At 36.8% G+C, this 14017-nt stretch overlaps 1 protein-coding gene across 2 annotated transcripts in view; it reads left to right on the forward strand.

The window, feature by feature from the left end:
- Window positions 1–14017, forward strand: part of LOC125229302 (blood vessel epicardial substance-like) — an 89608-nt gene that overhangs the window by 71002 nt on the left and 4589 nt on the right. The window contains exons 3-6 of one of the 2 annotated variants that reach the window (XM_048134104.1): window positions 2229–2331; window positions 9484–9624; window positions 10029–10164; window positions 12322–13115. In XM_048134104.1, the coding sequence (XP_047990061.1) occupies window positions 2229–2331; window positions 9484–9624; window positions 10029–10164; window positions 12322–12362 (421 nt within the window). In that variant the 3' untranslated portion in view covers window positions 12363–13115. Of the gene's footprint in view, window positions 1–2228; window positions 2332–9483; window positions 9625–10028; window positions 10165–12321; window positions 13116–14017 lie in introns of those variants that run through there. The other variant, XM_048134103.1, reaches the window with a different exon arrangement.

Genomic DNA, 14017 nt, shown 5'->3' on the forward strand with positions numbered 1-14017 from the left:
TTATTCTTTTACGTATCTACTTACTTACAGATACTTTAATCATGATCGATCTCGTATTACATTTGTAATTCAAAATTCGTTAACAATTTTGCTCTTCGAACTTTATACATCTAAGTTGTAATTGAATTCTCCTTTAATCATGTTTACAATTTTTATCGCGTATTCAGATTCCTCTTTTTGCCTAGCAACTGCCAATTTAAAGGTTAGAGTTCAAAATTGGTATCAATTACATCTGTTCATGATCGTAGCCTTCATGTTTCTATTGTTTACTTAACTAACAATTTCTAATAACATTCGAAGCAATTTTTTTTGAAGATGATAGCAAAGTTTTGCGTAAATAAACATGCAGAGTACATGTAAGCCATTTCTTATTTTGTACAGTGAGCTCTTCATATCATACGAGTTCTGTGCTTGATGTGATGTTCAAATAAATTGCGTTTTGCCATTGCAGAGCAGAATCTAAAACAAAGCATGTACGTAAATGGTAATTGCCAACGAGGAAAATTTTACTACTGACTTTTCTTATTTACCACTACTACTACAGATACTAGTTTATCTCGATAAAGAAGATTGCTTGTTTGTTATTGGTCGCTTCAATTTAGCATTCCTCTCCACCGCTGCTGTTGACATTTGACGCAGGTAAGAGGCTTTCAGAGTGTCTCTATGGATCGGGAGTGATATCCAAATGTCATCAGTTATTTTAAATAGATTTCAATTATATTGATTGCTGCATAAAAACCCACGTGACATTCGGGTACGACCGACGTAGGTACACACTATAAATACTTATAATACTTCTATGGAATATTGGAGCCTGTCATCTACAATTTCATGGCGAGGCGAGTTCACCGATGAAAATCGAATAGAACGATTTAAAATTGGAATAGGTCGATGTATCAAATTACCATGCTTATTAATTAGACGGACTTACTGTCAGACTTCCAAGTGCGGGGCTAATGCGATTATCACACTAATGCGTATCCATGCGTCGCTCTGGTGCATGAGCGAGACGGCGCCATGCATTTATATTAGCGGTCTCCCGCTCGCACACCAGAGCGACGTCTGGGGGCTTAAAAATAGAGGAAGATAACGTTGTAAGAGGTGATTCGCACTGATCCTGATATGCTTTGGGTGTGTTAAGCTCTGAATCACTAGTAAATTATTTCAATTGCAGCTATTCTAACCCTGGGGATAAAAAATAACTCCAAATATATTTATGGTTATTGTTGTTTACATACAAGTGAAAAAATAAAGATCTTACTAAAAACGTGACGGAATGGAAAGTGCTGCCGATTCTGAGTAGACTGAGCACAAAAATATCGATATTTTTGATCTGATTTCTTTTTCTGAAAAACGCCTTGGGAATCCACGGATCCGCATCAAATGTGAAGACCGCCTAATGCTTAATTGCGCTGCGCCGCTTTGTCCGCACTCATTTTAATTAGCAACTTCTCACGGAGTTTATTAAACTTTGTTTACACACCTTTTTCGCCCGTCACAGGCATTTTTCTCGTTAAATCTGTTCATATTGTGGAAATGTCTGCGATGCGAGTCAGCGGTTCCTTTATCCGATTTTGTTACCGGATTTAGGAGTTGATGTTCGGATTTAGTTTGCGAGGGACGCTTTTGAAGGTGAAATGAGAATGGAAGCCTTAATTAAATTATTTGTCTGTTCTTAGCGTTAATCCCGGTGTCAGCTTCAGGTACCGGTTTTGTACTCAGGTTCCGATTTATTATATAATTATTTTCATAACTTGTTTTTTTGCCGGTGTTGACACGAATAAGGAAATAGTTTTTTTTTCTGTAGGTTCTCCACACCAATTCAATCACATATGTATTTTTGTAGCACAAAAAAAGGTAGAAACGCAACATGTTAGCATTTCTACCTGTCAGTCCAGTCGCTCGAGACTCTGAAGGGACTAGTTAGCGAGTAGTTCAATTTGAATGTTTTGGTATCAAGGGCATGGTCAAAGATAAACAAGCTAGTTAATCAGTCAGGACTGCATAATTATACAAATAGTCACGTCTGTGTCGAGGGGTAGGTAGAGACCATGGATTCCCACTTGTTACGATCGTGACGTGACATACCTACCTTTTTCGCTTCTTTCACTTTCATAACATTCCTCGTACCTTCTCGTTGGATCAATATGCTTTTGGTCATTTTTGGTTGTTATTATTTATTCGTTCAGCTTAGCACTAGTTTTTGAAGGAATCTTTTCTATTTACAGATTAGTGGTGTCGCAGAACCAGAGGGCGCTGCACATCGTGTTCCCGCACCACTTCCTCGACTCGCCGGAGTGGTTCGGCGTCTCAACCGATGAGTACTTCCAGGTAATATTCATTTTAAGTGAAAAATTTACCTCACTGGCTAACTAATGTGGCTCTGCGATCCAAAGAGGATCTTGGCCTCCAAAACGAGAGCACGCCACTTATCCCGATCCTGCTCAGCTTCCTGCCAATTATCGACTTGTAGCTGACGCAGATCCGCCACCACACTGTCTCCCCAGCGGTATCCGGGCCGACCCACCGGGCGGCGGCGGCCACCAGTTGGCCCAGATTTGCAGAGCAGCCCGATTTTCTCCCATTCTTACAGTAGGAGGCCGAACCAGTCCACAAACTCCTCTATTTCAGCATTCCTCCTTATCTAAACCAGAAATAACTACTAATACACTATAGGTGATGCAGACCAGGGTTCAGGCAGTCCAAAAAAGGGATGGCGGGACGGACGGTTTGACTCCATTTTATCCGGATTGGCGGGAATGTACAAATGACAGGCTTGAAGAGAGAAAGTGATATGACCTCTTTGGCCAGCAGTGAGTCAGCATGTCAGCAAAACGGGCTAACAAAAAATACTACCTACAACCCATTGGGTGGGTTCCGATGAAAACGTGCCCTTACCGCGTTTCTGCGTTGAGCCGTAATTTCCATCCCAACCTAAGCATCAGAAACGACTCTCCAAAAATAGTTTTTGACGTTTCTTCACCTTTGGGATACGGTTTAATGAAACAGAACACCTACTCACCACAGGATCAAAGTATTTATTTATTTACACGTGGGCGGTCACCAGCGAATAAACTTGAAAGGTCACGTTGCTGTTTGACATTGACATGCAGCGTGGCTGGTAGAAGTGTTCGCCATTTTTGCACGTAATAATACTTGCCTTATAAAGTTTTAATATGCAAATTGGGTAATGAGAACTCTATGAAGCAAAGCGAATTGAACAAGCTTTAACAAGAAATTATAAGGATTGAAATGCATCCGAAATATGCAAATTCGTTAAAAAGTGGTTTACCAATTTTGACAATAGGTGCTTTTACAGTAGTGGTAAACACGAAACAATGTCCCTTAGTTTCGCAGCGCAGTTTTTGGTCGACCTAAAAAAATGGAATTTTATCTTTTATCTATGCTAAATACGACGGCGGCGGAGCTAACGCCGGATTTGTGATTTCCTTCAGCAAAATAGAGAATTTCCTAGCAAATAGGTTTCAGAAAATGTGTTAAAATCTCTTTACTTTTGTGCCAAAGCTAGTGGAATAAATTAAATTAGATTCTGGAACAAAGTTACCGCTTAACAACTTAGTTTGTTAGCTGCGCTCTGTTTAAATGGTGCTTATAGTCTTATACTAATTGTAACTAATATTTCGATGCCAAACTGAGTTTGACTCTTAAATTTGAATCGCATGTTTGAGTCTCAAACGGAAAATTTTCACGGTTTTGGTGCATTCTAACGTTAAAACCTATCAAGTTCAAAACAATTTTCCTAGAAAGTCTTTATAAAGTTCTACTTTTGTGAATTTTTTCATATTTTTTTTAAACATATGGTTCAAAAGTTAGAGGGGGGGACGCACTTTTTTTTCCTTTAGGAGCGATTATTTCCGAAAATATTAATATTATCAAAAAACGATCTTAGTAAACCCTTATTCATTTTTAAATACCTATCCAAAAATATATCACATGTTGGGGTTATAATGAAAAAAAATATCAGCCCCCACTTTACCCTAATAAAACATTTTTTTCCATTTTTTATTTTTGCACTTTGTTAGTGTGATTGATATACATTTTGGTACCAAATTTCAGCTTTCTAGTGCTAACGGTTACTGAGATTATCCGCGGACGGACGGACGGACGGACGGACGGACGGACAGACATGGCGAAACTATAAGGGTTCCTAGTTGACTACGGAACCCTAAAAAGGTCAATAGTAAAGTCGTTTAATACGAACGTTCTTACTTCAAAGCCATGAATAAGATCCTTAACTTTTGGGAATAACAGGAAAAAGTCCCATTTGAAACTCAAGGGTGACCAATTTCCTTCATTAATATTTAAGTAGGGCTAGGTTTGAATGTTCTTTGTATGTTGCTTATCTTTTCGTGTGTGTGTGGATTGAGTGAGCACCTTCCGAAAATAAAAAAAATATGCTGATCATTTAGTAAAAGTTCTAAAACAATTGTAAAACGAATCTCTGAATTTGTAAAAAGATAAATCAAAAGATACAGCCATTAACATGTGCTCACTCAGTTCTCACAAACTACCAACGAAAACAGTGAATATATTCATTTAACGTATAATATTTATATACTAACATTTAGTAAAAAATAGGCCAACCTACCTCTATAAATATTAGATCACCTAGTTACGTATTTAATTTTTTACAAATAGTTTCTTATGCTCACTCAATCCTCACACTTTTGAAAAGCCGAATTTTGATGAAAAACATAAGATTTAGACCGCTATTATATGTGTATAGTTTAGTAAAAGTGAAATGGGAATTTGTAAAATACAAAACGGACCACTAACGTGTCAGGTTTTTTTATAATAAATTTTTGTAAGTGCTCACTCAGTCCACACGTTTTGACAAAGTTAAAAATGTAAATATCTTACGATTTGTAGCACCTAAGATACTCGAAAGTACTTCAACATTTAGTAAAAATTTTTACTAAATATCCACCATCTAATATTTTAAATTCGTTGTCTGGTTTTAAAGATATTCAGACATAACTTTTCTCATACAAATGTATCAAGTAGGGTGACCACACTATGTCGGCTCCTGATTTTCCCCACCTTCCCATTGTCATATTGAGATTGGGGAGTTTCGTTCAATTTTGATAATAGTTTATATTAAACTAATACCATATTAATTCTCCATCTGCAAACTGTTTTATGGTTATGTTCTTGGCCTAGTGATGATGTGTATTGTGTAATTTTTATCGACGTCAGGATAATAACCATATCGAAATTCATGCATTAAAAAGGACATGAATGATAATTGGTAAGAAACAAAGAATATAATACTTCACTAGTAAGAAACCAGAACCTGGTAATCTAATCGTGCTAACAGATGAGCGTACCGGATTTGTAAGTGGGAGCGAGAAAATAATAACTATTTCTCGCTCCCATTTACAAGCTAGCAAGCATCCATATGGATGACCTTGGTGCGGTACGGTGCTCGTACGGTCATGTGTTAGCAGCTTTACAGCGTGCGTAGCCGAATGGCATTACTCCGACGCCAAACGAAAACGAAACGCCGTGCCAGTTAGTCTGGCTCTGTCGCGCCAGTACGCACGAGCGATATAGATGTCGATATGGTTATTATCCTGACGTCGATAAAAATTACACAATACACATCATTACTAGGCCAAGAACATAACCTAAAAACAGTTTGCAGATGGAGAATTAATATGGTATTAGTTTAATATAAACTATTATCAAAATTGAACGAAACTCCCCAATCTCAATATGACAATGGGAAGGTGGGGAAAATCAGGAGCCGACATAGTGTGGTCACCCTACTTGATACATTTGTATGAGAAAAGTTATGTCTGAATATCTTTAAAACCAGACAACGAATATAAAATATTAGATGGTGGATATTTAGTAAAATTTTTTTACTAAATGTTGAAGTACTTTCGAGTGTCTTAGGTGCTACAAATCGTAAGATATTTACATTTTTAACTTTCTCAAAACGTGTGGACTGAGTGAGCACTTACAAAAATTTATTATAAAAAAACCTGACACGTTAGTGATTCGTTTTGTATTTTACAAATTCCCATTTCACTTTTACTAAACTATACACATATAATAGCGGTCTAAATCTTATCTTTTTCATCAAAATTCGGCTTTTCAAAAGTGTGAGGATTGAGTGAGCATAAGAAACTATTTGTAAAAAAAATTAAATACGTCACTAGGTGATCTAATATTTATAGAGGTAGGTTGGCCTATTTTTTACTAAATGTTAGTATATAAATATTATATGTTAAATGAATATATTCACTGTTTTCGTTGGTAGTTTGTGAGAACTGAGTGAGCATATGTTAATGGCTGTATCTTTTGATTTATCTTTTTACAAATTCAGAGATTCGTTTTACAATTGTTTTAGAACTTTTACTAAATGATCAGCATATTTTATTTTTATTTTCGGAAGGTGCTCACTCAATCCACACACACACTATCTTTTCCTATTTCAATGCAGATCACCCATACTTAGGCCAATTACTTCAACTCGGCTGTAATACTATCGCTTTAATGAAATACATGTTTTGTTCGATGTGCTCGTATTGTGCAAGATATTATTTCAAATAACTATCAACTTAAGTTATAAATAACCTAGCTACCATTTTTCACTTGGCGTTGGAAATACACATGGCACTGCAGTAGGTACACATTGTAAAATCTCAACTTGGAACATTTTTATACTTGAATTTTGAGACTAATTGGATTATCTGGACATTTTTGACTTCTACATAAATGTTGTCGAATAACATTATGAGAAGTATCTGTCTATCCATACTTACTTACTTACTACTAATATTGTAAATGGGAAAGTGAGTGTCTGTTTGTTTGTCTGTCTTTCACGGCAAAATAGACCGACGTATTAACGTCATTTTTTTTAACTTTAATTATAAGTGGAGATAGCTGAAGGAGTCGAGAGTGACATAGACTATTCTTTGTCTCTTTCTGACCCCTCACTTCCCTAAAATGGACGGTGGAAGTTTGAATAGAGCGCAATTTTCAAGCGAAGCCGAGGGCAAAAGTTAGCTATTATAAAGATAGAGGTCAATGTTGTCGTATGGTTTCTGTTTAGGGAGAGTCGAGTAAATATCGAATCAAGTTGTGATTTTTGAAAGTGTGAATGTGTCTGGTGCTGCGTGGCGAAGTAACCTAGATGTTGCATAATTAATCCGGTGCTAACTGGGGCAGGGAGACATCCTAACTAGTGCTGTACCTTATCAGGAATAATTGCATTTTTTTATGAAAACGTTCGCCGTTTCTGAAATATTTCTTAGGGTTGGAGGAATAAGCAGTGTATTACATCCAAAGATCGCAAGCTCGTGCGTCATCTCATACTAAATGTCATCAAAATAATGTCGTAATGTCGCAGATTACTAAGAATGTCGCAGATCTGTGCGATCTATGATTACCTATATCATTAGGCTATATGTAAGAAAAAATGTTTGTTTTTCTCTGTGTACTCACCTATGTATATATTTGTATGCCTCGAACCTATAAAGTACTTGTCTTGTTTCATCATTTTCATCTCAAATTTGTATTAAGTCTTTAGGTAACTACTTAATATCAGAGGTCACATTTATTAATTGAGTATTTATAATATGTACATTGTACAGTAAAAAATACTATTTAATTTAAGGGCTTAAGAGAATTATTCCAATAAAGTATATTTTCAAGTTCTGTTCCCTTATTTGGATATTCCTATAGAAATTTCTCTTGGTAATATTCCCGATACCTATTACCAAGACCGGGAATATTCTCATCGTACGTCACTAATCCAAACCTAAGGATTGATGCTAGGATTAAATATGAGGTACGAACTCAAGTCGACATGCCCAAATACCGCAATTATTGTTGCAATTGGAACCTTAATACGCCTTGCATACGGTCGTTGGTAAGTCTTAGTGACAAATGTTACATTTCGAACAGTAGGCCTCCGAGATTCCTTTGATTTATCCTGGGAAGGGATGTGAGAGGCTGTAGTTACATAGATCCGTCTCAGTTGACAGAACGAAGGTAAATAATCAATAAGGGCCACTTGCACCAACGAAAATGGTGGGTTAACCCATCATTTTATATGGAACTTGACAGATGACAGCCCACTAACCCCGAGTTAAATGTTTGGTGCAAGTTGGCCTAAAGCATGTAAAACGTATGCTTGGGAAGACCGATATGAGTACTTGTAGTAAAGTACTTCACTCACAGTCAAAAAGGAAGAGCATAACTCTCTAGCGACTAAAGAGCTTGGCGGTATTCTCAACATTTACTATGCAACCGCAAATGTTGGAACATGAATACATCAGCAACAACATTATATGCGTAAATGAACTAATTTTTAACTCTAACTGACGGTAATAAAAGAGACTGATACAAAGGATGTCAATAGCGTGCGTTACCAATAATCAGAGTCCACGTTTTAAGGCGGTGATACATCGCAGTCGCAACCAAAACCTACGCAAACGAAAGAGAAAGCGCACGCCCACCCCTGTGCTATACCAAAAAGTTATATCTCCGAAATATTTCTATATAACTTAAGTCCTCTTGGTTATGAAGTGCATTCGAATGATTTGTTTACGCTCGCGGATTAACATAATGTAACGATAACTACTGTTTGCAATTAGGTAAGTGTCGGTTGCAAACGTGCTTAACGAACCGATTAACTCAATATTAACGCAATCAAACAGGAACATGTTTCTACAGACAAGGGTCGTTGGGCTTCCTCTGCAATAAGGAACAATTTATTTTGAAATTTTGTATGAAGACGTCCTCCAACTTCGTCCTCCGTCCGTCCCGTTGCTGCTCTGCGGCTCTGTGATGCTCTATGATCTAGTCAGAGTAATTTTTTAATGTTCGAATAAGCCTCCTGAACTTCGCCTCATTGCCACAACCAAAGTATTCGATGTTTTAATGCTAAAATGCTCGGCTATCTACCATGCTGTTCATTTATACTGTGTCCATGCTAATCAGAGCATAAGGTTATTAGAAAATTCACTAGGTAATTTACATAGCCCGGTGCACATTCCGTGTGTATATGTAGCATTTATCGTATACAATTTATGCAAAGAGGCAGTTAATTTTATCCATTTTGTGTGGGTACGGTTTCTAGTTAGGGCGACTTACGAGTATAAGTAAATAAGTATAGTAACTATATTTATTGTAGCTACATTTACTTTCTTATAGATACGTTTAAGGGTGTTTGCACGTCTTTACTGGTTGGCTTGTTAAATATAAATGTTAAATCTGTAAGATAAATAAAAATAGTCATGTAAAATTATAAGACTAAATCTTTGAAAAATAACGAAAATTAATATAAATGAATAATAAGCCAAAGTTCCAATCTTAAACTCCAATGGAAAAGTAAAAAATGTATTACAGATATCAACGTAAAGTTCAGTGATTCGTGAACGCTCCTGTGCAATCAACAGCTCCATTTGCTGTAAAATGACAAAACTTAATCCTCTCTCCATCACGTTTCAGGTGTCGATAATGGCTATGGAAGAATCTCGAGTGCTCGTGTGGCACCGGGACAAACTCAAGCTTTCGATCATGTCGGACGCCTTCCTGCAGGCGGTGTTCGACCATATACTCGGGAGGGACGTCGTGCACAAGCTCATGCAGGTATGGATTGGATACCTATGTTGTAAAGGGGAAATGCTGATGCTTAAATTGAATCCTAGTAATTTAATGTAAAAAATATAGAAAGAATAGTAACGATTGGACCCAAGACGACCTTGTAGACAAAAGATTTTCTAGGTTCTACACACATGGTACTTAACTTAGTGCGCTGCTGCATTCTTGAAATGTTGGCCAAATCGCTGCATCGACCGCAGACCGTAGGGTAATATTTGTTGTTAATAGCTAATTGGCTATGGCGGAGTGTGAGCAGGAGATTACCAGCAACGTTCAGAGTGAGAAGAATGCTGTTTGTATAATTGTATAAGTAGACCATTTATTAATACTATCAAACATCTGTCAAATGTCGAGTATGACCAAGACTACAACACCAAATCGTACTATTCCAGGTTAGCGAAACGATGGCAGTGAGCAACGGTCACCTGCCGAACAGTTTCGAAGAGGGCGAAGACAAGCCCATGCTGGTCGTTAAGAAGAGCGGCGACGGGCCTGGCATCACCGCGCTGCTCAACCGGCAGCTGCAAGGTACGCCATCTTGAATTTAGGTGCACCCGCACTAGCGGCTTTCGAGTGTCGGCGTCTAGACAACTCTTATGGCTGCTGCTCAAGTTGGTCATTCTCCATTGCACTGTCTAGATGCGGACCCTCAAAATACTCTAGCGTGAGGTAGCTTTTATTCTCCTGATGAGATTCTGAGGAGCAAACTTATTTTAGGCCCGCGTCTCCGGTTGTCACGTTAACATTTTAATAACGTTTTATTATGACGTCACCGTACTATACGACATTTTTATAAAACGATACGGAGTCAACCGGAGACTAAGGTAGGCGATGAGTCTCGTCAGTTTTGCTCATAGGTATGGTGGAATAAGGTTTGTGTTAGACTTTTGGAATGTATAGGGACAATGGTACTGTTGTATCCTTTTATACAGACAGTGAACACTGTATAGAATGCAATTTTACCTAGCAGGAATAATTTTAGTATAAATTATAGTTACGATTTTTACAATTTAAAAAATCGGCATATGATTTAAAAACTAAGGATTTTTAACAATAACAATTCTTTCACATGGATAGTATTCCCCTGTGTGGTCATAAAAGTAGATGCTTCCGATAACATTTAATGCATATATGGGACATCTTATTTGTGAAATCTGAAACGCAATATTATAAATCAAATATAGTTGTTATAAGGGTTCTAACCCTTTGTGTCATCGTAAAATAGTTAAAATACGACTAGCATTTAATGTATTCGTGAAGGGTGGCGGTAGCACTGAAGGGTTGAATGAGGGGTTGGTCACTGCGAGGTTTCTTTTGATTAAATGACATGAGCAAAGCTGACGCGGACATTTTTTGTATAATCTTAGCATGAGTATTAGTTATGTGAAGCCGGTTGAATGGCCTGGCTATTTTATTGTGAAAAATATATTGGCAATATCAAATAGGCAAACTAACTTTATCAGTAGAAAAAGAAATCTGTGTCGGATATTGGTTCTCAGTTTTCAAAATTTGATGTATTATTATTACTGACAAAGTATAGTTTGCCTGAATATTATTATTATTGTGCCGTGAGCAAAACAAATCGAAAGTTTAAGTCTATGGTTCCCAATAGAGCGTACATTTTTTTCGGAGGTCCAGGCGATTTCTTTGTATTAAATAGTAAATGCTTGTTTTTTATTTTATTTAATATACTAGCCGTAGGCTTGAGCTGTAGTTTGGATTAATAATTTAAAATGGCTCATACTAAAGCACCATCTGGATATCATTGGTTGTATTGGATGTTGTCATGTAAGATTGGATGTTAAATGTACCTTAGTATGTCTGTCCATTTTTTTAGTGATACTTATAAGTTATGTTGATTAATTCTTATTTTCTGATTTCCGTTATTTTGCAGACATGCTCACGTACCGAAATTAATGTTAGCTAATGCAGTGATCGAATAAATATACGTTTCATATACTTTACACCATTTAATCTAAAACAAAAAAAATACGTATGTTTTTCGATCAGTGATGATGCTTTGCATATTGGCCCTTACTGTTGTCTATTTTAATTTTTATTTTATGTTTATCCATGGGGCCAAAATGTAAGGCTGTACTTCATGCATTGACTCCATTGATGCAACTGTTGACGACTAATTACAAATGTCGTATTATGTTACATAAACTGTTGTCTGTATGTGGACATAGAAAATATTATGTTGCCTACTGAATAGGTGTAAAATTTTGGTAGTTTAATGACAATACGACCCTTAAATTTTTGTATGGACGGAGGTCGGCAATTCGACATTGCATGTTGTCTGCCTGAAAATATAAAACATAAAATACAATCAAATTCTGAATCTTTACCAATGCAAATCCCGCAATGGGATTGGCCGGTTACAGATAGCCAGTGTAGATTTTCCTGTCAGCTTTACACATATCTAGTGTTTATTTGTTTTTATTTTTAAATGAACTAGCACTTTAAGCCAAACCTTACGGTACAAAGCTATCTGTACCAGTACCAGCGCTATCTGTACAAACTTTCGACAGTTGCCAACTTCATTGCCTGGCGAGTTTAATCAATGGAGTCAACACGTGGAGCCATCCAAACATGGCACATATACTCCTCTCTTTCCGCGCGGTAAATGTGAAAGAGAAGCGTATACCGTGGTGGTGTAGTAACGTTGTTGTTGTGGCGCGGCAGGCGAGCACGCGCCGCTGCTGCCCGCGCCGCACGGCTGCTGAGCGACGACCCGACCCTCCCGCTCCATCTCCCTCACACACATTATCTGCTTATGGCTATTTCATATTCCTCTCTCTCGCACTAACCCTAGAGTTGATATGTCGCCAATAAAAGCCACAGTCATAATTGGTACCATCGATTTAGGGTCATTTAGATCGCACGCAAACTCGCATGCGATTTCAGTCACATTGCGGACTGTTGGCGATACCGCAATGTAATGAAACTGAGAGTGTAAATAGGCCCTTAGTAAACTGATAAAGCTGGAACCTTATTCCATTACACGATTGTGTTTCTTTCAATCCCCATTCTTTAAGAGGGCCAGATTCTAAAGTTTTTTTTGAAACTGCATATACAAAATAATGCGTATTCTCAATTTCTTTATAGGTACTGTAGGAATCAAAAAATGAGGAAGTAGTTTTTCGTAACGACGTATTTAAAAGTACACGTATATAGTTTTTTTAAGACTAGAGATATCTGTTTAGAAATATTTCTCAGTGTGCTTATTTTTAGAGACATATATATACTTATATGTAATGTTTTATACGAAAAGTGTGATAATGTACCTAACCATGACACAAACATAACGTCATTACTTTGAAAAAATCTCGTATCTCACGCTGCTCCTCAAAGTTAAAACACAGTAAGTCTATATGCATTCCATACATACTTATTACAATTTTCTTTTCATTGACAGACGAAGATACAAGTTTTTTTAAAAGTAGTGACGATAATCATCTTAGCTTAATTATTACGTATGTATATGTCGCAGTAAGATAGATAAAGCCGTTATATAGTTATAACCCTAGGAATATAATTATACGTCGTAACATAGTTAAACGAAAGCGATTAATTGCTATCTTACTAGGAATATAACTATAATACTAAACTAGTTTAGTCATATAGTTATATGACTGGATTCAGTTTAGTGAAATGATTGTAGACAGGAGTGCAGCGGTGCGGCGGAGGAATAGTTATAACCCTAGGGATATAAGGGAGCGATTCAGAACCATCTTACTAGGAATATAATTATAATACGGTATTTAAAATTTCAAACGGGACTTAATCGCGTATTACTATGTATTAAGTCCCGTTTGCAATTTTAAATATGTGTAAAAATCGTGAAAGTTTAAATCAGTGTTTTATAATACGTATAGCGGGACGATTTGGAATAACAACATCGTCACTGACGTTAGAACAAAGTTTATTTTGTATCGATCCGAACATAGTACACAAGGTTTGGTTACTAAACAAACGAATCCAAGCTATATTAGTTAAAACGTAACAGTTAGGGCATGCTCCCGGTATTTCCCGGTTCTTGATTTCCCGGGAAATCCCGGTAATTTAATCGCGGTAAGCAAATTTAAACCCAACATTAAAAATGACAAGGTTGTAATTAGGTACGAGTTCAATTTGTTATGACTTATGATAAACATTAAGATTAAACTGACAAACAACGTCAAACTCGTATAACGGAAAAAGTATCGTCCAAGTAACCAGCCAGTATTAATACCCCTAAATACTGAAAAAGGTAAGCAACCTCTAGCAATGCGATATACACAATGTCGCATTACGAATACAATAGAATGGGCACGTAAAAAATAACTAATAATACAAATTAAACAAAAAATATTACCCCCATCAAGATATAGCTCAATCG

This window comes from Leguminivora glycinivorella, chromosome 9 (genome assembly GCF_023078275.1).
Source record: "Leguminivora glycinivorella isolate SPB_JAAS2020 chromosome 9, LegGlyc_1.1, whole genome shotgun sequence".
Classification (NCBI taxonomy): Eukaryota; Metazoa; Arthropoda; class Insecta; order Lepidoptera; family Tortricidae; genus Leguminivora; species Leguminivora glycinivorella.